Source organism: Thermobia domestica, chromosome 16 (genome assembly GCF_964235325.1).
Source record: "Thermobia domestica chromosome 16, izTheDome1.hap1.1, whole genome shotgun sequence".
NCBI lineage: Eukaryota > Metazoa > Arthropoda > Insecta > Zygentoma > Lepismatidae > Thermobia > Thermobia domestica.
In genome coordinates, this window is record NC_137469.1 from 69701369 (window position 1) to 69724067 (window position 22699).

General features: G+C 34.0%; 1 protein-coding gene across 5 annotated transcripts in view; it reads right to left on the bottom strand.

The window, feature by feature from the left end:
* Positions 1-22699, bottom strand: part of LOC145673137 (ferric reductase 1) — a 209094-nt gene that overhangs the window by 15804 nt on the left and 170591 nt on the right. For all 5 annotated transcript variants that reach the window (XM_081742547.1, XM_081742550.1, XM_081742545.1 and 2 more), the window contains 7 exons: positions 22563-22654; positions 20837-21026; positions 16204-16410; positions 15157-15270; positions 10045-10198; positions 4383-4606; positions 1431-1674 (listed from right to left, as the gene is read on the bottom strand). In XM_081742547.1, coding sequence (XP_081598673.1) covers positions 1431-1674; positions 4383-4606; positions 10045-10198; positions 15157-15270; positions 16204-16410; positions 20837-21026; positions 22563-22654 — 1225 coding nt within the window. The remainder of the gene's footprint in view (positions 1-1430; positions 1675-4382; positions 4607-10044; positions 10199-15156; positions 15271-16203; positions 16411-20836; positions 21027-22562; positions 22655-22699) is intronic.

Here is a 22699-nt window from a genome sequence, read left to right on the forward strand (position 1 = left end):
ATACAAAATGGTTTCTATCTATGAGGAATGATGGGAGGACCTGACTCTTGTTGATTGAAGGAAGGAAGATTGAGATTTATATCTTCGGTAGGGCTACCAGTACTGAAAACTGAGTCCTCCTGAGTTAACAGAATTGTAGAATTTTAGATAAAGATATAACTTTGAAGTTCTTGGAGTTTGTTCAGTAAAATGTTTTCAGATAGCTCCTCAAAAGGAGAGGCGGGAGTCTAGTAAGAAAACACGGTGGGGTCTCTATAGGGGTGTATATTACTTCTAGATGCAATTGGAAACTTACTGTAGGGTTTCGGACCAGAAGGAATAATTTATTACTACTGTGATGAAGTAATTATATGTGACACGGCTGAAGAAGCCCGAAGGCATCGGCGAGATCGCCTTACATTTGCGATGTGCTTTGAAATTGTTTGGAAAATGGATCGTTAATTTGTTTGGAGTTAGAAGATGTACATATTACCGAAAAATTATTGGAGTGTTCTGAAAAGAATAAGATGGTCTGCGTGGGAGAGTTGTAGTTGTAGTATTAGGAAATCAGACGTTTTAACACGCTTTCAAGCTGGACACATGAAATCAATATATCAATATTATATATAATATATATATATATATATATATATATATATATATATATATATATATATATATATATATATATATATATATATATATATATATATATATATATATATATATATATATATATATTTAATAGTTATGATGAAGACCCTGACGGAACTAAAAAAATTGTACTTAATATTCAGGACTGAACAATTCGTAACCACACTGTAGAAAAGAGTGAAGGAAAGAAAGATATTAGAGGAAAAGTCTGGTCATGTTCAAATAAAAATCAACCATCGATTATTTTGTTTCAGCACCTCTGCTGCCTTCGTCAGTATATATATATATATATATATATATATATATATATATATATATATATATAAACACCTTAAGAATTTCATTTTGAACTCTCTTCGTGTACAGAGTTGGAAAATAATAAGGTTTAAATACTTGTTAATGTAAATCCTTTGTACAGTTACTGTTGTAATTATAAAATTGTAAGATCACTTTTTTTCTTAGTTTTTTTTTTTTTTTAATTTCAAACCATAATCTTCCGTAACTTCTTGATCTGCACTAGTATTAATCACTGTAGAAAGTTTAAATTATACTATCGTCCATTCAGTTAGCTATAATCAGGTTTTTCCTTTATTTTTTGTTAACAGGCCTCTCTCTGATTTACTAAACTTTTTTTTTTTTTTTTTTCCAAGAAGAGTCAAAAATTTTTAAACTATTTGAATTCGGAAGAATGTGTGAATTCAAATACAGAACAATATTTTAAAATGTAGATCTTGTCCTAAAAATGACATAATGACAGGTTTGTCTGCAGTCAATACTGAGAAATTCTTCATACTTACTTCCAACAATATGAGCGGCGTTTCCAACGAACCAATGCATCCAATTAAATATAGGTCGAGTTCTGGCACCAGGATGTGGACGGAAAAGAGCCATAATAGGCTGAATGAATGCTAAACCTGTTGTTATGCACCCTAGAATTGGATGAGGATTCCTCACTACAGTCCATCCTCCAATCTCAACGAAGATTAACACAAAACCAGCAATTGTCAGCGACCATGTCAGCAACATAAAAAATCTATGCCACTGCAAAAGAACATACAAATTTTATTTTTAGTGTTATTTACAATGCAAAATATACAATGAACAAATAATTTAGTTTCAAGAGTTCAGTTTTAATTAATGTAGTAGCTAAAAGAAATGTGAATATCAAATCTTAGCGAAAGATTAAGATTTAATCTATATTATGAAATTGAAAGTGACTATGTTTGTGACTGCTAACCTCTTGAACCACCCAATCGATCTCGATCAAATTTTCCAACATTGATAAGGTTCAGGCCTGGAAATATTTTTATCATTTCAATTTGACGGTAGAACTTAGGGAAGGGAGAGGAGTTATATATAAAAAAATAAATAAATAAAACTAAACCTTTGAACCAAGCGACCAATCTCGATCAAATTTTTTACATTGATGAGGCTTGTGCCTGGGATGTTTATCATTTCACTTTGATAGAGCAACGTAGGTGAGGAGGAGGAGGAGGGAGAGATACAAAAATCAATATAAATAAAAATAAAGTGACTAGGTTTGTGACAACTCTTGAACCACCCGACCGATTTCAAAGTTTCAACATAGATGAGGCTCGGGACTGGAAAACAAAACTGTCATATTTCACACCATTCGGCTACAAAATGTGCAAAGATTCATTGAACAGCCTAGCAATTGTCACGTGATTCGTAACTGAAAATTCTTTAGAAGCTAGCAAGAAGTGTTTGGAAATTATTTCCTCATTTTTCAGTACACCTACTATAATATTTCCCATTTTTCTAACACTAACAGAATCATTAGTTCCATCAATGCTCACCCAATTTTTTTCGTTTTCATACACGTACCTAATGTGTGTTAATGTTTCATCATAGCACTTACATTGATAGTTTTCTCGAAGCGCTGACACCTCTGGAGGACTTAAGTTCATATATTTGGTAAGAAAATTTAGGAGTAGGAATTGTTTACCGTATACAGAGATATGTCAGCATGTCACTATGTAACCTATTCTTTTCCCGATGTTAATTTATTTCGAAAGTAAGAAATGAACAATTCGTTGTGAAATTTAGAAAATAATGGGAAATTATTAAAAATATGTGTTTATTACAAAAATGTCCAAAATATTTATTTACATAACTTTTTTTTTCGGAAAATATACATCTTTATATGAAATAAAATTTGTAATTTACACTTGGAGGCTCTTAATTGGGATAATAAACTTTGTTTTGGGCTTGTACGTGTTTGGAAAAAATGTTTTTACATACAAATCCGGGCCTTAGTTATAAGTATATTAAAGATTGAAGAAGGCTGAGAAGAGTTTCGACATTTATTGTATTAGTAGATTCTTTTAAGGATAAGTTTAACAGTAAACCAATCAGCGTTTGAGTACACGGCTTATGCTTTTTAAGAACCCAACAGAAACATTGAGAGAAACTTTTCGTGATGGGTTATCTAGATTCCTCCTCTTGTATTATCGTCTTGAGTTATTTTTGTTAAATCATTTAATTTCAAGATTTTCTCAAGTAATATATAATGAAGACTTTTGTAGCTTGACAACGTGGAAATATTACGGTGCTTTGAGGTAATCAAATATATTCATGTTGAAAATCAGAGTCGGTAAAAACCATGATTTTTTAAAAAAAATAATTTGTTCTATGTATTTATATTGCATATGGACAGAAGTTTGTTTCGCCTTGGTGTTATTATGTAACAACCGGGTTATGCTGGAAGGGATCACATAAGCTTAAAGTGGAATCCAAATCGCTTCTCGGCTTACATCCGAGAAAAATTGTCCTCCACTTGGACTTGGAACAGCAGAATGGAAGTTCACCCACTTCACTCAAACACTAATAGTATATTTGCTTATTCGGAAATCAGAACTGTTCCATTTTATTATAAAATTGGATTGTCCGGTAAGTAATTTTTTAAAATGGGGAACTCCTGCCTTAGCCACCGGGAAAATCCTGTTATTACTTTAAATGTAATGCAATAACGTTAAAATCCCGTTATTGCTTTGCATGTAAAATTTTACAGTCAACGTATCATAATCAGTACTCAAACTGCAGAGTAAAAAATGTGTAAGTGTAATAGTAGTGGATCGAGGGAAAGGCATGGACAACTCGAACCACAAGATTTTTTTTTATCAGCAAATCAAGTCATTTATTTCAATATATGTCTTATTCTGTATTAATGTAAATCCTTTTTCCGGTTGCCTATTGAGGTGAAGGGTGGCTTTTTCTTAATATATTTATATATTTTTTTCTGTGCTTCAGAACATAATATTCTATTGTATAAACCAAACGTCCTATTTTGTAAACCAAACTGTCCTATATTTTTTCAGTGTCCTACTGGGAGGCCTCTATATATTGTATTGATAGTCTCCGGATCAAAAATGTGTGTATGAAGCGAGTTTTTCAAGCAACGTACAAATACATTGTATAAAACACATTTCAATCCAAGCCACGTTCAAAAATTATTTTTCTCAGGTAAATGTTCTCTTTCCAATGAATTCAGAATGTCAAAAATTTGTAAAAGAAAAAAAAAAAAAAAAAAAAAAAAACAAGTAGAAAGAGTGAGAATAATTTGAGACATGCAGCAGTTTACCCCCACTGGTTAGTTTACTCAGACATTTATAATCATACTGGCAATGTACTTTTGTATGCAACTAAGTGTATTATTATTATTATTATTATTATTATTATTATTATATAATAATTTATTTTAAGAAAATCCAGTATCATCAAGTACTTACAACAAACCACTGATCCTTGCCACAAAGTTGACTGCCAACCCACGTCTGCTTATAGTATCGAGCTAGTAAAATACCAATGCTGGCAAAACCAATCCAAGCTCCGATCATAAAAGCACCATGAAGCTGATATAGCAACTTCGATGCAGATTCCACTGCGCCCACTTCGGATAAAAATCGAGCACTGCTTGTGGCTAGGACATTTGTAGAGTGATATCCAACGCCATCTATATAGAAGAAGAAAATTTATCACAATTTAGTTAGATTTTTTAAAAAAAAAAAAAAAAAAAAGTTTTACATGTATTGGAACAACAACTTAGAAGAAAAAACTAACAGTAAGTGTTTTGTAAATGAATATTTACTGCAGTTCTGTGACCTATTAGCAAAACAACCTTGAGCAATAAAGAGTTATATTTAAAAAGTAATTTTACCAAATATCACACTTTAGGGAAAAGAATCTCAGTTTTGAAGACAATTAACAAAATATTAACAACTTGTAGAAATGAGAATTAAAACTGATATTAAGAATGGATTTTCCAGAGAAGATGCCATTAAAATTCTCAACAAAAAACACCTGAGTTTCGTTTCACAGTGTGAAACTACGGTGAAACTACGGTAGACTTTCCAACATCTAGAACTACAGGTTTCAATAGAGGAACACGATCAAAAGATAGGACCTGTTCCTCCGAGGCTTAATCTATTATATATATATATATATATATATATATATATATATATATATATATATATATATATATATATATATATATATAAAGCTTAACATGAAACCGCAAGTGCTAGTTGATTATCACTTTCTGCACCCCCCCCCCTCCCTGTTCTCTTGGAAAGTGATCTGTGGTCCCCTTGCAATGCTACCTGTAATTTTACATGGTATTAAAAATATATACTAATTAGAATTACCACTGACAAGGAAAAGATCAAAAAAATAATGCAATAAGTAATTTATTCTGAATATACATGATTATTTCCAAGTGAACGAAATTTTAATTGAAAATACAGTAACTTTTAAGACTGAAAATCATTTTTTAAAGGAAATCCATTTAATTAACAATAATTCACTTGTGTTTTCCATAATTGTACTGAAATTTGGAAAACGTCAAGGGCAGTTAAACCGTGCTTTTCTGATCTAATCACATGATCTTGCTACTGAAGAAGAAAGAACATTGAGTAGTTTCTCCGTTCCTTAACGATACAGTAAGTCCCACGTTTCATTCTTTTTCTTTTAGTTGATTACTCATGGAAAATTTTAAAAAATTAAAGCAAAAGTGCTTAAACAATAATAAGACCACAGTGTAATATTATTGTTTCCGAGTTGTTCTTATCTTTGTTCGAAAGGAAGCGGTTGAAAAACAATTGTGTGTGTATGCCATTTTGATATTTTTAATCTTTCCACAAACTGATTGAATCAAAGCAACGTTCTTATTTCTCTGTTGCGATTTGTCTTCCAAGACAATTTTACATTAACCGCAGCACAATTTGAGTCAAGAGTTACTCGCAGTGGCGGATCTAGGAACATATTTTGGGAGGAGTTTCTCATAGTTTTTTTTAAAAAACTACCAGAATTGGGGGAGGCTTGGTGTTTGTAATCATAGAAATGACTAACATTTACTCCTCATTTTATATATATAGATATATAAACAAATTGGAATTGGTGGTAGTGGTGAGAGCTATCAACCACTTGAAGATGAAATCCATGAAATTCCGAGGCGTCGTCCAGTGAATGTACAGTCCGCAGTAAAAAAAAAAAACTGCAACATGAGCATGTAAGTTTATTGTGAAACTACGCCCAGGGAATCAACATAACGTCTATACGGCACGAATCACGCCAGGAGAAACCTCGGCTTCCTCCCCTGCACACTTATTTTGGAGCAAAATATTTCGTCGTTTCACAAACTTACATGCTCATGTTGCAGGTTTTTTGCTGCGGATTATACAACTGCTTTTGAAAAACTGCCCTAACAAAGAAGGAATTTCTCTCATTTGAAGTAGTCCTATATAACGGTTGACCGGTTTCACAGCAGATTTTTAGTAAATTAGGAAAACATTTATACTTACAAACGTGGGTATAATTTCTAATTGCTTTCTTTTTAGAAAAAAAATACTTCTTGCATAACAGCTATGAGTTCCATTTTGTAACAACATATTTCAATTTTTAGGCGTCGCGGAACCCCAGGGGTCCGTGGACCCCACTGAGAACTACTGCATTATACATTTAGTGTTGTTAACAGAAAACTAGATTTTTCATCACTTCCATTTTCAATAGACAGATAAAAATCCAGACAAAACTCATCCTTGAGATGCTGATATGGTTTCTCAAAATCTTGCTGTTTTTGTTCTCTGGAAATCAATATTGAAACCAGAGGTACAAGTAAATTTCAACTACTTCCGATTTCCGTCAAGTGTTGCGGGTGGTGATGGTATTACTTCTTTAGATGCTCAATCAATTGCAAGAAAGCAGCTTTTTTTTTTTTTTTTTTTTTTTTTTGGAGCAGTTTTCGCTCTATGGGGATCAGCGTTGAAACCGGAGATAGTTCATTTGTACCACTTCTGATTTGAATAGAGCATTACTGTACGAAACGGAATCTATTCTTGGGACGCTGAATCAATTGCAAGAAACCGCTTTTCGATCTCTTACCGTTTTCGCTCTATAGAAACCAATATTGAAAACTAAGATACTAGTAAATTTCAATCATATTCGGTTTTGGTAATGTGTTATGGGTGGTGACCATATGTTCTTTTGAGACGCTGAATCGACTGCAAAAAGCAGCTTTTCGATATCTTTCACAGTTTTTGCTTTATGCGGTTCACCGTTCGAAACAGGAAATAGCTGATTTCTACTACTTCTGGTTTGAATAGAGCGTTAACAAATGAGATGGAACCTCTCCTTGGGACGCTCAATGGACTGCAAAAAAAGTTTTTGCTCTGATCCTGTCAACAGGACCGACAAAGTCGTTCTATAAAACTTCCGACATTTATGTATAGCATAGTTTGGAAGTCTTAATAAAACTGATTAACGAGGTAGTTTTGAATACAAAAGAGATGAAAAATGAGATCAAAACATTTTTCTGTTCGTGAAACAAGAGGTTGTAGAGTTCAACGGTGATGGAGGAAGAGGATGAAGAAAATAGTTCGAATTTAACTCCACAGATCAGAAGAGTGAAAGTTAAGTAGTTTTTACATTATAATTGACTTATCTCAGGTTATGTAAAATAATAAATGAATCCTTTGTTAACAAGCCATTTTTTTTTTATTTATTTATTTACTTTAAAAAACAGGCCGATTCTCTGTATTTGTGATACAAAGATCTATAGTAGTTTGATGATGACAAATCTATAATCAATGATGATAAATTATATAAAGTGGAAGTCTACTTTACTTACTGGCAAGTTGGGGTACCTACATCTATTTATTGAGTACCTACATCTTTGTTTAGTAGCACATTTATTTGTACAGGGAATTATTTATTTATTTATTTTATTTATTTATTTATTTATTTTATTATTTTTTTTTTCGTTGAAATGATATAGAATTTTAATGTGATTTGACTGATTTTTTCTTCATGTGTAGTTAAATGTTCCTTGCATTTAAAAAAATGAATTTTCACTATACATATAAAGGGTAATTGGGCTAATCGACACGTAATCGTTTTAATCTAAACTAATCGGGTTCTCTGCTTTAGCACTTTTTTATTATGTTCATGGACGTCGCCATACTTAAACCAGAGTTGCCAGATCTCGTTTTCTTACTATCTTACAATACAAAAGAGCTATTCGCAATATAGAAGACTGCGAGTACAAAATTATAATAACAATTACTTGTCTAACAATACAGGATATTTGCGAAGAAGCCGACCAACTTCACATGTTTATGTTCAGGACCTTAATTACAAGAAGAAAAAGGTTTATCTGCAACTTTGATCGGAAACTCCTAATTACGCAGGTGGTGCCAATTTAAGGTAAGCCACCCTACAACCACCGTAACTCCACTAATTATCTTAAATTGGCCCCATCTCCTTAATTAGAAGTTTCCGATCAAAGTCAAACCTCTATCTTGTATTGAAGTTCTGAACATTTATACATAATTTGTCGATTTATTCCCGGAACACCCTGTATATAAACCAACGTGAATAAAACTAAAATATATAGAACAGTGCAATTAATCGTACAAGTCGTCGTTTTTATAGATATTGATTATTAGAGACCGGATGTTTAGGCACTAAAAACCTGGAAAATAGGCAGGCAAATAGGCACTTAAAATGTACAAAATAGGCAGTAAAATAGGCACAAAAAGTAACAGGAAATAACTGAGATAAATAGTCAATACGATTAAAAAATAGGTTAAAGTCACAGATAATGTTCAAAGAATATAGAAACATATCTATTTGCTAATGTCTTCTTTTACTTTACGGTATATATATTCTAACGTACCACGTTTTTGTGTTTACAAACACCTTTTATATATATATATATATATATATATATATATATATATATATATGTGTGTGTGTGTGTGTGTGTGTGTGTGTGTGTGTTTGTGTGCGTGTGTGTTATTGATATTGTATAAGTTATATATCTTCCTAATGAAGGTTTATTTTAAAGAAAATGCATAGAATAGGCAACATTAGGCACTAAAACAATTATTTAGGCAGTAACGGGTGAAATAGGCAAAATAAAATTGGCTTAAATCGTAACTATAACCCCTCATATAAACTTTAAAACGTTATTTTTGATCATATCCTTAATATTAAGGAATAGGCATTTTGCCTAACATCCGGTCTATTGATTATACTCTGCTTTTCACGTTGTTATTATGGCAAGATAAACATTCAATAATTTTTTGAAGAAGTTCGCTGGAAATATTTGTTGTTTTATAGCCTTAATAAGGAGATGGATATGGATTAAGTAAGATTCAATGCAAGCAGATTTATGAATGAATCAATAATATTTTATTTATATTACTGATATATATAACTAAAATATTATAAACAAAATATCTTATTTATAATTTTTTTGGTAAAATTTAGTGATATATGTAAAATGTCTTTTAAATTATGGTTCTTGTTCTTTGTACAAGTTAGGATAATAAGCTATCAACTGACTCCGGTTAATGGTCACCTAATAAGCTGACTAGCATAGCCTACGACTTGGCATCTACTTCGTAAGAGTAATATTTATATTACAACAAAATATTGCTATGTTTCACAGTTGAAGAAGGGTAAACTTGGACGTTTTTAAATTTATTTATTTACATGAAGAAAAGCTTATAAAACTATTAATAATGTGTATATCCCAATACAGAATTTAAACTAATTTAGCTGAAGTATTAGAAAGGTACACCCAATGCTCCCTTTTCCCTGAATTCCATGAGAGAAAAAAAATACTATAATCTTACTGTTATAGATATGCTAATAGCGATATGAACATTACGTAAAAGATAGTACATTTTATTAAGTCGCGAGGAGCTTTTTTATTTTCGCTAATCGAAACTGCTTCCATGTTGTGATATGTTTACTGTTATCTTCTGCTTTAAATGGGGTACGTTAATGTGCTGATTTTTTTAAATGTATATTTATACTGTTGATTCATTGGCATTGGTAAGAAAGAAAATATATTTTTTTACAAAAAAATCTCAAAGTTTTGCTTACCATCATTTGCAGATCCACGAGCAATGAAGATGAAATATTTATTATTTTTCAGATCAAAAATATTTTCATTTATTGTAGTTAAAGACTCTCTCTCAAATTGGCAGTACAACGCTCCGTTGATGAAAGAAGTGTTCCTTAGATGGACATTTTGTTGCTGGAATAGAAAAAGTAGTAAGAATATTCAGTACATTTGAAGAAAAAAACGGAGATTTAAATTTTTTTAAAAAAAAGTCAATGCATAATTACTAGGGCAACCCAAAAGCATAACAGCAATTTACACATATGGTTGGTACCTTGAACATAGTTGTGGTTGTCTAAGAGTCCAGAAGAAACTAATTTTAAAAGCATAATAAAGCATAATTTAAGAAAATAAAGCATAATTTAAAATATATAGCACAATTCTTGGAAAATTGTTTAACTGCAAGTTTAACATACCGTATTAATATTTTTAAAACCAATATTTATAATGCAAAATCATTGAGAACATAATACAAAAATATAAAGCTTATTTTTATTTCTATAAACTTTTCGGTGTAATCCTTTGATGTGGAGGAAAAAAAAAAGAAGAAAAATAAGAAGAAAACCTTCCGCCAAGAATGAGTAGTACACAAGAACTCTACACTATATTGTTATGTATACCTCTTGAGTCTGAACACTTTCTGTATTTTTTGGTAGCAACTTTTACTTCCCTTTCTGTACAGTATACATGCACCTCTAAGGCGCAAACAAATGATAAAACTGACTTAAGTAAAATATCTCTCTTTACAGTGCATTAAGTAGAAAGTTCATTAAATATGAAAGAAACGGTTGCATAAAATATCAATAAATAGATCAAGATATTTAGAATATTTAATGTATAGCAAATATTATACATTATACCCGATTAATGTAAAACAATGATTGAAATTAACAATAAAGCATAATTTGGAAAAAATAAAGCATAATTAAACAAAAAAATAAAGCATAATGTAGGTTGCTCTAATAATTACATATATAAAACCAAAAAATATAGACCTCTACAATCTCCTCTGATTTCCCAAAGTTAACTTCTGCTGACGCAAATCGATTGTGATTTTACAACGCATGTGGTATAAAATGTAATATTACAAGATAGCATCGTTATCAAGTTAATGTTTATATTACATACACACACAAGTCTTATGGTTTTTTTAAGTTTAGGATTTAAATTTCTGAGCTTTTGGCATCTATGGCCATTTAGCCCGTCACGTATGAGAGATGACGTCCCTCGGCGAGCACACTATCCGGGGAAAGGGAAGGAAGAAAGGATTGGGGGAAGGGAGGAAGCAGCCTGGGACCTATATGTTAGGTACTACACCGTCATTTGCCTGGTGTGAATGAGGCCAACTTCATTCAGAATAGCTGGCCTGAAAAAGCTGTTTACACTTTTTCGACCGCGTGTCCCTATCGGGAATCGAACCCGGGACTGCTGGCACTGAAGGCGAAAACGTTAGCGACTACGCTACGAGCGATAGTTTTTATTAACTTACACACTTTTTTTTTAAAACTATATTTGTCTGGTCACAATCTCGATTTTACTTTTTATGGATAGATTTTTAAGCATTAAGAGTTCAATAAATTTAATGCAAAAGGAATTGCCCACCGTTTGATTGTAATATACAAAATTATGCTATTAACCTCATAAACGGACTATGTACTAAAGTTTATTTAAGGAACGTTCAGTACCTCATGTAAATAAATACATTTGGTGATTGTTTCATGTTATTGGTTAAAGAGCCTTGGAACATCCATATGGCAGAAGAAAATAGTCCATTGTCAAGTAAGCTGTTTTTCAATGCTAATGTTGCTTCTAAGGCTTATTATCAGAAATGCAATTTCCTTACAGTTAAATAACAGAAACAACATTGTATCTAAGAACTAAATTGAATTAATGCAACAAAAGAGAATACGCATGCGTACAAGATGGCTTTGACCCAACCTACGCGCGAATCAGAGTTTACAATATGGCCACGTGCGGAAAGTATGTAAAACACGGATAGGTTACAAATACGTGCTTCTCGGAAGAAGCACTGACCGATAGCCAATTATTCGATGCCTTCCGATGACTTTCTCACGGTAACACTGGTGCAACGGGTAATGGGGTATAGGCGTTAGTGGGACGATCCACTTGCATTTCCATCGGCTTCTGGTGTGATATGTCTGGGCGTGAAGCAAGTCCTGTTACGCTCATACAAGAAAATACTTTTTCGCTAATGGAAGCACTACTGGCAAAAAGACATTGGTAGAACCAATGGTGCTTAATATTGGCTTCTGATAGTACAACAACTAACTCAACTTTACTATAGTTGCAACGACACTATGAACAAAAAGAATCACTACCTTTAAATTAGTTTATCGACTGTTTTTAGAGTAGCAATCCTTAGGATACTATATTTGATACTATATGTCGTAGCGGGATGCGTCGCGCACTTTTATTCGGTAAAATTCCCGCGTCCGACTGACTTGTTCCCTGCGCCAGTCTCTTTTCTTTCTTTCTTTCTTTTTTTTTTTTTTTCCTCTTTCTTTCTTCTGGGCTCTGGTAGGAAAGTTTTCCGATTTCCCCACCTCGTCGGGACCGAAACAATAGTTAAGCTCGACGCTGACACTGTCTTCGGGAATCCGATGTGGGGCAATTCTTTTCTTTTTCGACATATAAGGCTCTGAGCGACTCGCGTTCATGCACACATACGATACATATATGTATATGCTTACGAGTGTGTGTGTTTTGAGAATTTTCTTTTCATATGAGGTTTGTTTAATAATTTTGAATTTTACACTACAGAGACTGCCTTTTTGTATTAAAACAATTAATGAGCGCTAAAACAGTGGTATACATACATATTTAAACATACATTCACATAAAATATAGGCAACCAGTAGAACCCATGGTTGCTTTGTTCCATGTGAACGTTTACACACAGACAATTACACAGATCCACACTGACCTTCAAAATAGTTCAGGCATTATTTTCTCTTTTGACCTGTCTTGTCTTGGGTTTTATGTTTCGGATATGATGGCGATTTCCAGGTGGCTGCTTGTCTCGTTATTTGTGGATCGTAGAGGAGACACTGTTTCATCTTCTATTATCCGGTTCAGGAACGTCCAATCAGCGTCAGCACTGATCGTTGGTCCTGTGCCAGAATGCGTGGGACACTGTGCTGGGTGACTTCCGACATGCTCAAGTTACCCGTCAGAATGTTGTGACAGTACCATGGCTGATCCGTACTGCTGCTGCGATGTCATCTGCTGACTGGGAACGGTTAGCGCACACAACCATTGCAACCAGGGGCGTCATTTCAGCTTTCGCTTGAGGGGGGCAAGACCACCACCGACATAAGACTAACGTTTTGTACTAGTATATTAGTAGACAATCGATTAAAGTATATGCATTCCTCGAACTCTTGGGGGAGGGGCAATTGCCCCCTCCTGCCCTCCCTAAATGACGCCCCTGATTGCAACCTCTTCGATCTTGCATTCTGTTCGGACTATAGTTGGCCGTCGTCCTGGTTCATAATCCTCTAATTGTTTCTCTCCTCCTTAAACCGTTGGTGTCACTTTTAAACACTACCCTACTTTCCTGATCATCTCTAATGTTCCTGCAGCGGATTTGTTTAGTTTTTGGCAGAACTTGATGTTTGTCCGTTGCTCAAACTGCGACATGCACCAAGTCCGCCGCGACGCAATCAATTTCTTTCACAACAGAAGCAGTACGTCTGTTTACACACTATACACAGACCTGCTTCTTGCTGATTCGAAAGATGAACTTCCACTGCTTCTTCTAGGATATCATTTATCAGCTGTAGTACACCACTAACTCCACACTGCGTCCAGTCTACGAACTTATTGACTGTAGTGTGTATTATTTTATTTATATTATATATATATATATATATATATATATATATATATATATATATATATAAACTATGGCCTATGGAACCCGGAGGTTCAATGCCGCGTTCACAAAAGCTCTCCACTGACTTTTATCCTCAGCCAGTTGCATCCAGTTTCTACTTTGTATTCCAATCTCTGCAAGATCCATCTTGGTATTGTCCTCCCATCTGCGCCTAGGTCTTCCTAATGGTCGTTTTCCGATTAGTCTTCCTGTCAAGACTTTGGAAGCATTTCTACTTTCTTCCATTCTAGCTACATGACACGCCCACCTAAGCCTCCTAGACTTGACGACCCTAACAATGTTGAGTAAACCGTATAAATTATGTAGTTCCTCGTTATGAAGTTTCCTCCATTCCCCATTCCCGTTCCTCTTGGGTCCGAATATTTGTTTCAGTATCTTGTTCTCAAATACTTTCAGCCTATGTTCTTCCCTCAGAGTAAGCGACCACGTTTCGCAACCATAGAGAACAAGCATGATTATCGTTTTATATATTTTAAGCTTAAAATTTCTCGACAGAATTCGCGACAACAAGGGATTTTGAACCGAATAGTAACACGAATTCCCTGGTTTTAGTCGACATTTAATTTCTTCGTGAACATGATTTCTTTGAAATGTGTTATTTTTCTTTGAAATTACTTAAAAAACAATTAGCGTTTTACAATCTAACTTTCAATATTTATGTAAAAGACATTTGTAGTGTAGCACGCTTGGAATGTAGAGCAATGGACATAAAATCTCTTCTCTTTCAAATGGTTTTTGTTTGAAATCCGTATCTTAAAAATAAAAAAAAATAAAAATAAAAAAAAAGCTACAGAGTTTACCGCAAACCTCTGAAAAATGCAAAAATACGTACGCGCCTATACAAAATGGCTGCTCAAAAAGAAACTGAATATCTGAAAAGAAGAAAATGAACGCTTCTTTTCTACTCAAGTATAATACAACTTTATGTACAAAAATATAATAATAGTAATACATTTTGTCAATAACCTTTTAAACTGAAATGGTTTTTTTTTTCAATTGGATTGACGCTTTTTATAAAATCATTTCTAATTTAAAACTTCTCGTTTAATTTTATTATTTCAATTTCAATTTTAAGTTTCAAAGTTTCATTTTTGACATCTCGTAAGTGTTGTATCCTATACTTTATGCAAACCCCCTCCCCCGAGTTCTATACTTGTTATAGCTGTAAAATACTTACGTCCTGCAATCGATCATTACTCCTTCCTTTGTTCCACGACATGTAAACATTGACTCCATTCATTCCAATCGTTCCAGCATTACCATTCACACATTCCATCACAGAGTCAGTACCCTGAAAAGAAGAGAGTCATCACTAAGCACTACATTCAAGACATAACACATTGACGCTGAACTCATGACTCAATGTTTCAGTAGATACTTTGTATTCTGTCCCTAAGAATGTTACATTCAGTATAAAGAGAGATGACGTTTGCATAGCTTAACTCTTATACTTTTTTTTTTTTTTTAATTTGAGAAAATCGTACCTTGTAGGTTATAACATAAAAAATAGATTATATTTTGTAAATTAAAAGCAAATTAAAAAATTCGAAGTCTACAACAACCGTTCAATTATCTCCCAAAATTTTAAAGGATGAACCTGCGGGATGATTCATTGATCTGACCACCAAGATACAAGGCATTTTGAAATAATTATATACCTATATACTGCAATATATATCTTTTGACGACATTAGGAGAATTATTATACTTCACGAAGTCATTCATTCTAGCTAATTATGTTAAACCAGCACAGTTAACCGCAAATTAAAATAATCTGAGAAAAATCAATAAATAATAATAGTAACATGGAATATAAGAATGTCTCTTATCACAGTCGAAAGGAAGAAACTTGCAGGGAGAATACACACTTTGTTTTCCGCTGTGTTCTTTCTTTGGAGAGTCAGTTGAGTTGTAACTTATCTACGGTCGGATTTTCTTACAATTGGCTTTCTGCACAGAGTGCACAGGAAGTGTTAGGTTTATTTAAGAACGCAGATAGAAGAATTTGCTCCAATCTTGTGGTACTTATTTCGCAAGACAGAATTCATAATTATTATCCATTTTGCCACATTTAAAAAAGGAAAAAATCGTTACGGTACTTCTATGCGCGCAAAAAACAACTACATATCTATTTTCTACTCTTTCCTTAAGCTTAATATTAGTTTAAACATGCCAAAGTTCTGGACAACTGCCAATTTAACTAACTTTTTTTAAAAAAACTTACCATCTTATCATCGTATGACAATCCTACGGCAACGTAACTTGAAGGAACATCTCCAGCCCTCCAGTTTTTGAGCTCAAAAATATACTTATCACCTTTTACGAGGATTGCGGTCATAAAATCGCAAGATTTTGTTGATATGCAATCGTCTGGGAAGCCAAAACACAACTTTTCAGTGTTACAGCCATTAAATATTGGGTCCTGGGCAAGCTAGATTGAGAAAAAAGAAGAAAAATTACTACACACGTTAGTTAGCTAAATGTTAAATCTAACATTAACATATCCCCTGTCCTGTTAACATTAACATTACAACAATTTTGTACCATTATCCAGAAAAGAAAACAGCATATTATACATAGTCTAGGCAAACTTAAGATGGGTCTTTGAAGCTGGCCTATTTGTTGTTTTCTTCTAATATAATACTTAAATAGCATTTTTATCCAAAATACTGTGTTGCCAACAGGCTCAAATTGGGCGCCAGTAGCTTGTACTCTGTACTCTCTCTCTTGAGATCGTAATAAAAATAAATAAATAAATAAATAAATAAAAGGAAACTCCATGGATGTAAAGATCTGCCTATCAGTACTGAGGCCTGAGGGAAAAAGAAAACGTGACTTTTAAGACTCATATATGTAAAGTTATTCATCACAGTTAAAGGAGGAATAGAAATGTGACTTCGCCGACCACACACTTTGGTATAGCTCCCATATTTACAGAAATTTGAGGGTGGGGGATGGACAACAAGAAATTGCAAGATCTTTATCTTTCCTTTTGGAGCACACTGTATATTGAAAAGATTCCTGCCTAGATAATATTGAGATATTTTCTAAATGATATGAATTAGAATATCAGTGCTTTGGTCAGTGACAACACCAAGCTTTAATTTATAAAGGAGGCGGAGGTAAGGAAAGAATTTTAAGGAAAAATTACAAAAAGGCAGAAGCTCCTAGATTGTGTTTAAGTCAACATTAAAATTGCATACCTCCCTCTACTGTTTCCTTTACAGAATTTAGATATTCAATTTCGTGCTGTTTTCTGTCTGAGTATTAACTTCTTGTGTGTTATCGTTGCTGTTATTTAAAAAGATAAAGTCACCTTATAATCAGTGAGGAGGAACGAGGGAGGATGCAGTCTCCCCACTTTCAGAAAATATGTGCCGTTCCCCCATCTTCTAAAAAAAACAATGGGCAAAGATAGACACGGAGACGGCTTGATGTCATGCGTCCCCTACCTTTTAAGAACCACTTTTACCCCTGCTTATAATGAATTAACCCATTCTGTTTCAAAGTTTAGCTCTCCTCTTCGTTGTGACTCCTCTAGCTGCTTTGCTAAACTATGACATTGATTAAATTTTTTTTTATCCGTGTTACAGATTTTTCCCAGGATGAAAAATTCCAACATGTTACACGTTTAGCATAGCAGCTAAGAGTCACTGAAGAAGAGGGGAGTGAAGCCTTGAAACAATATTCATTAAAAGAACGTAAGATGTCTTTATTTTTCAAAATATTAATTTTGCGTTCATTAGTAGATAATGCCACAGGCGCCGACTTGAAGAAAATATTGGGAGGTACAAACAATGAATAAATATATCATCACATTCAGCCCTTTTCTATCAACTGCTTGATGAAGGCCCCGTTCCCCGAAGATCTGGGTTCGATACTCCGCTGCAAAATTCACGCTGCATTGATCTTCACTTGTTATATGAGTGGTGCCAATGGTGGTTGAAGCTTCAATGCTCTATTCAACACAGTTTTGAAAACAGTTTTCTATCGAATAAGGCTGTTCCTGATATTGAATTAAAGGCACGATGAAGTTTACGACAGAAATTTTTGCTCCTCTTTGTTAATTCCTCGACTGGATTATATTGGTGGGGGGGGGGCGAGGACCCCACCCTTAAATATTGGGGGGCAAAAGTGTCCTGCCCCCCAAAGTCGGCGCCTATGGATAATGCATATTATGGAGTATACACGTTAAACACCAAGTAAGTTAATACATTTTGCCAGATTAAAATATTGGTATATATACATTCAACACAGTCACTTTCTTCAGCATTATGTTCCATTTTAAAAGAATTAGTGAATCTTCAAAGCTTCACATGCACTATGCAAAAATATATCACATTCTCGCCATATTTGTGATATAAATAAAGATGGGTTAAAATAGTGGTTCTTAACCGTTTCGAGTCTAGCGCCCCTCTGGGTGAATGAGATTATCCTGAACGCCCTCCATCATTTTCAGTCTTGTGCGTGGGTGGATTGGGTTAACACAAGACTTGGACAAAGTAGTTTAAGAACCAGAAAAGCTTCCACTCTTAGCAGTTGAGAATGCTCCAAGAGCATTGTTAAAACGAACTTCAAAAGAATGGGGAGTTTGAGTAGAAAGGATAACTGATTCTTCCTACATGTACAGTCCGCAGCAAAAAACTTGCAACATGAGCATGTAAGTTTATTGTGAAACCACGCCTGACAGCGCAGGGAATCAACATAACGTCTAAGTGGCACGAATCACGCCAGGAGAAACCTCGACGTCCTTCCCTGCACACGTAGACTTCGTCGTTTCACAATAAACTTACATGCTCATGTTGCAGGTTTTTTGCTACGGTTTGTACAAGTATATCTTTTTATCCGCATCTTTTGTTTCTCGCAAAAATTCGCACAATATCTCTCTATGACTTACGGTTCCCAAGATACCGCTCCTTAAATCTCCCGGAATTCGAACTTTTTGTGGCCAATATCTGGGGAACGGTGGCCAGATGGCCAGTGGCCACCGGTTGCTATTTGGTTCCAATATGTTCACATTCCTCTTAGATATTGATCAACGCCAATATAATCTCTCTATAGTTTATGGTTCCCGAGATATAGGTCCTTAAATCTCCCGAAATGGACAGTTTTTTGGCTAATATTTAGGGAACGATAGGAATGACGCGAAAAATTCCATCACTATCTTAAATAGCTTTTGATGCTCTATCGAATGGAGGGCTCAAAATTGAAAAAATCGCAAACAACACACACACACACACAGAGAGAGAGAGAGAGAGAGAGAGAGAGAGAGAGAGAGAGAGAAAATTCAGTAATGAACTTTTTAGGTTCGTTAAAAATTATCCTTGAAGAATCTTCATTATTATTTCTGAAAAGAAGTCTAAACTTTTAATAATTTGTGAAATGCCTATAGCTTTTGTCCAATTATAAGAAAATTGTTTAACAGATTATGAAATTTCAAAACACCCCCAATCGCCCCCTTTTTGTTCCAACACTTACGTTGAAAACCACTGGGTTAAAATATACTAAATGCCTTTATACTACATCCTCAAGTCTTTGTCCTAATGGACAAAGTAGGAATATCTGAAATATATTGACTAGTATTTGCTTTGTTTTAAAACTTTTATTTATTTATTTATTTATTTATTTTTTTTTTTTATAGTTAGGGTAGGACTGTCTGTTTATACTTAAAAAAAGAAAACTTTTCATAATAACCTCTGTTCAGTCTTGATTGATAGATATATCCTGATAAAGATGATGGAAGCTCGTTCTCAGGCAGAAACTAACAACGAAGTAAACCTAACAGCTAAAACATAGCATTACTTTAAAACTGATGTGACGTTTTAGTGACTTGTTGCCCTATTCTCAGAAATGTCCTTTATTTATTAAAAAAAAAAAAAAAAAAAAAAAAAAAAACGATTATTTTAACATGTAGAAACATGAAAATCAGCTGAGAACGAGTTTAGTTACACTATTAGGTCACTCAGTTTTCTGGCACACTCAAAGAAGAAAAATATTGAAGTTTTTGAGTTCGAACCACGGAATTTCGAATCTGAAGTCCTATTTTATTTATTGTTTTATTTAAAGATTAACATGACAAAAGAAAGAAAAAAAAAAGGACAAGGAAAAATTCATTTTGCTATTTATGTTTCCAACGTCTGCTAAGAATTAAATTGCTAATTTAAACGTCCCACGATTATGCACCGCGGATAAATAAGACTATGATGATGAAGGAAATGGTAGAATGAAGAAAGTGGGAGAGAATCCCGAGAAAACCTACGTACAAGTGTTTAGCAAGAGCTAAGATCGAACCAGGGACTCCAACCATCAAAGATGAGCGCTCTACCACTGAATTACCACGACCAAGTTGGCTAAAATTTTGAGTATGAAGAAAACTGGGGAAAATACCAATGATAACTAAACATGAAGCTGCAGTTTGGATATTACATGCAAATAAAAGGATATTTAAGTGTAATAAAAGGCAAAACAAAACTAAGAAAAATACTGCAACAGTGCAACGGATTGGTGAAGTAAGTTCGTCACATTCGGTGACAACGACAGTGCAAGTTTTCAAAAGTTGCCATTTCGATTCCAAATAGTATAGCTCAGTGTTCGAAGTGGGGAAAAGAAAGCAGAGGCGGTATGTTTTATTACAATTTTGACTACATACTGGCTATCGAAATATGTTGAGGGTATGTTGCCTAAAAGATTGCATTTCTATTTACACAATGACACAAAACCATGGGAAACTTACGCGTATACATGGTAGGTTTAACGTGAAAAAGAAAATTATGCCAGTAGGATAATTGTTACTACTGCTTACAAATATTAAGCTTATCTCTAATAACTAGACTGTTATCAGAACAGAAAAAACTTACCTCTTCATGATCACTAACATTTGGTGGTGGCTCTGGTGTAGTTGTTGAGGTACTAGTTCTCGTTCTGGTTGTTTCCGGAGATTCTGTGGTTGGCGGAGGAGGAGGATCACTCGCCGATCTTTTCCTTACTTCAATAGAATCAGACGTTATTCCTAACCAATAGGTACTGTAGTTCTGGACGAAAGTAGCACTGAAATATAAAGATCAACTAGTGTTTCTACTAAAGCTTTGATGGGCTCTACAGATTAGTATTGATATCGATGCATGAATATATGAAAAAGAAATAAGATTATGTCCAAACATTTCCAAGCTCGGAGTAAAAGAATGAATTCTGGGGAACGCATAAAGGTTTTGCTTGATAAACAAACAGGAACTGCCATTGTAAAAATCTCAATTTCGTTATACACTAGAAAGAAAGACAAAAGTAAAAAGTGTTCTGTTCACTACTAAATTTTCTTTTGCCAGTAACTTCGGAAAAAATTTAGCAACCTGAATACGGTTTTGGTATCTTACAGAATAGTGATGTGCTTGAATTTTCCTAAATCTATTCCTTTCAATCAATTTCAAACAAGGATTCATTGCTGCTAACTGAACTCTTTGGTTCCATTAAGTTGCAGGAGTGATTCCCTTGATTTTCCAATTTGATTCCTTCAAACAAAGATTCGATTTTTCATATGGACTAAATCCTTGGTTACGATCAATTGAATTCCCATGGTTTTCGATTCCGAGTTCCCATGGTTTTCCAATATGATCTCTCCTCTCAGCAAAAGAAGTCAAACCACTTATCAATAGAGACTTTATTCTAAAGTTAGTTTTTGAGAAGGGGGAGAGGAAAAAGAAGCAGAAGAGTACAAGGAGGGATTAACATGTTGCAACGCAAAAAGTTGGATTCTCTCTAGTTTGTTATATACAAACAAGGGTCACAGAAACGAAGACTGATAGTTTTGGCTTTTATGAATATGTGCAATAGGTTTACTATTTGTTTCCTTGTCATACAAAGATGACGTTTTCTGAACTATTGCTTTTGTCAAGATTCCACCCATATCAATCCATCAACTGGGTCTTCGTTCGTAATCTGCTTCCATCAGCCAAATTCACTGACAATCCGTCTACTACACTGAGCGAATTGGTCTTTTGATTCCGCCAAAATCAATCTGGTTTCTTTTGGAGATTCGATTCTTTTGAAACGAATCGTTCCGGACTATCCATTACTAGTACAGAGAACTGTAATGTGTTCTTCCGGAACTACCTACCACTAGTATAGACAATTAAAAGTTCTGTACTAAGAAAGCTTTATTCAAATTAGTAAATTTTTCCCTGTACTACTGGCAAATTAAAATCTAACAGTGGGGAAAACACGATTTCGACTATACAGTGTAAAACATTATCAAAAGGATACGCAAGGTAGAGATAGTAGAATTAGAAGTAGAAAACATTCAGCTTAAATTTAGACTATTATTAGTCAAGATCGTGACCAGGACAGCACTGTTTCTATATAGTTTCTGAAACACGTTCTTTTATGCTGGTCGTAACCGATCAAGTTGTGGTTTTCATATATCATTTGTCTGTGTTGCGTACTTGATTTTTTGTATAACTCGTCCATTAAAAAATTGGAAATCCAGGAAACTAGGCCCTCTGCAGAAGCAGTAATTGACTTAGTGACTACAGTGAAAAAAAAAGTAAATAAATAATATAATGTAGTAACTATATTTTTTCGGTTACTTACTTGAAAACTACATCGCCCTCGAAATCCGACGGTGACTGCCATTCAACATCAACGGATTTCTTCAAACTTTTATCCTTGTGAGTTACTGAATTCTATTGAAAAACAGATCCATTTGTTAGTAAAGAAAATACCTCAAA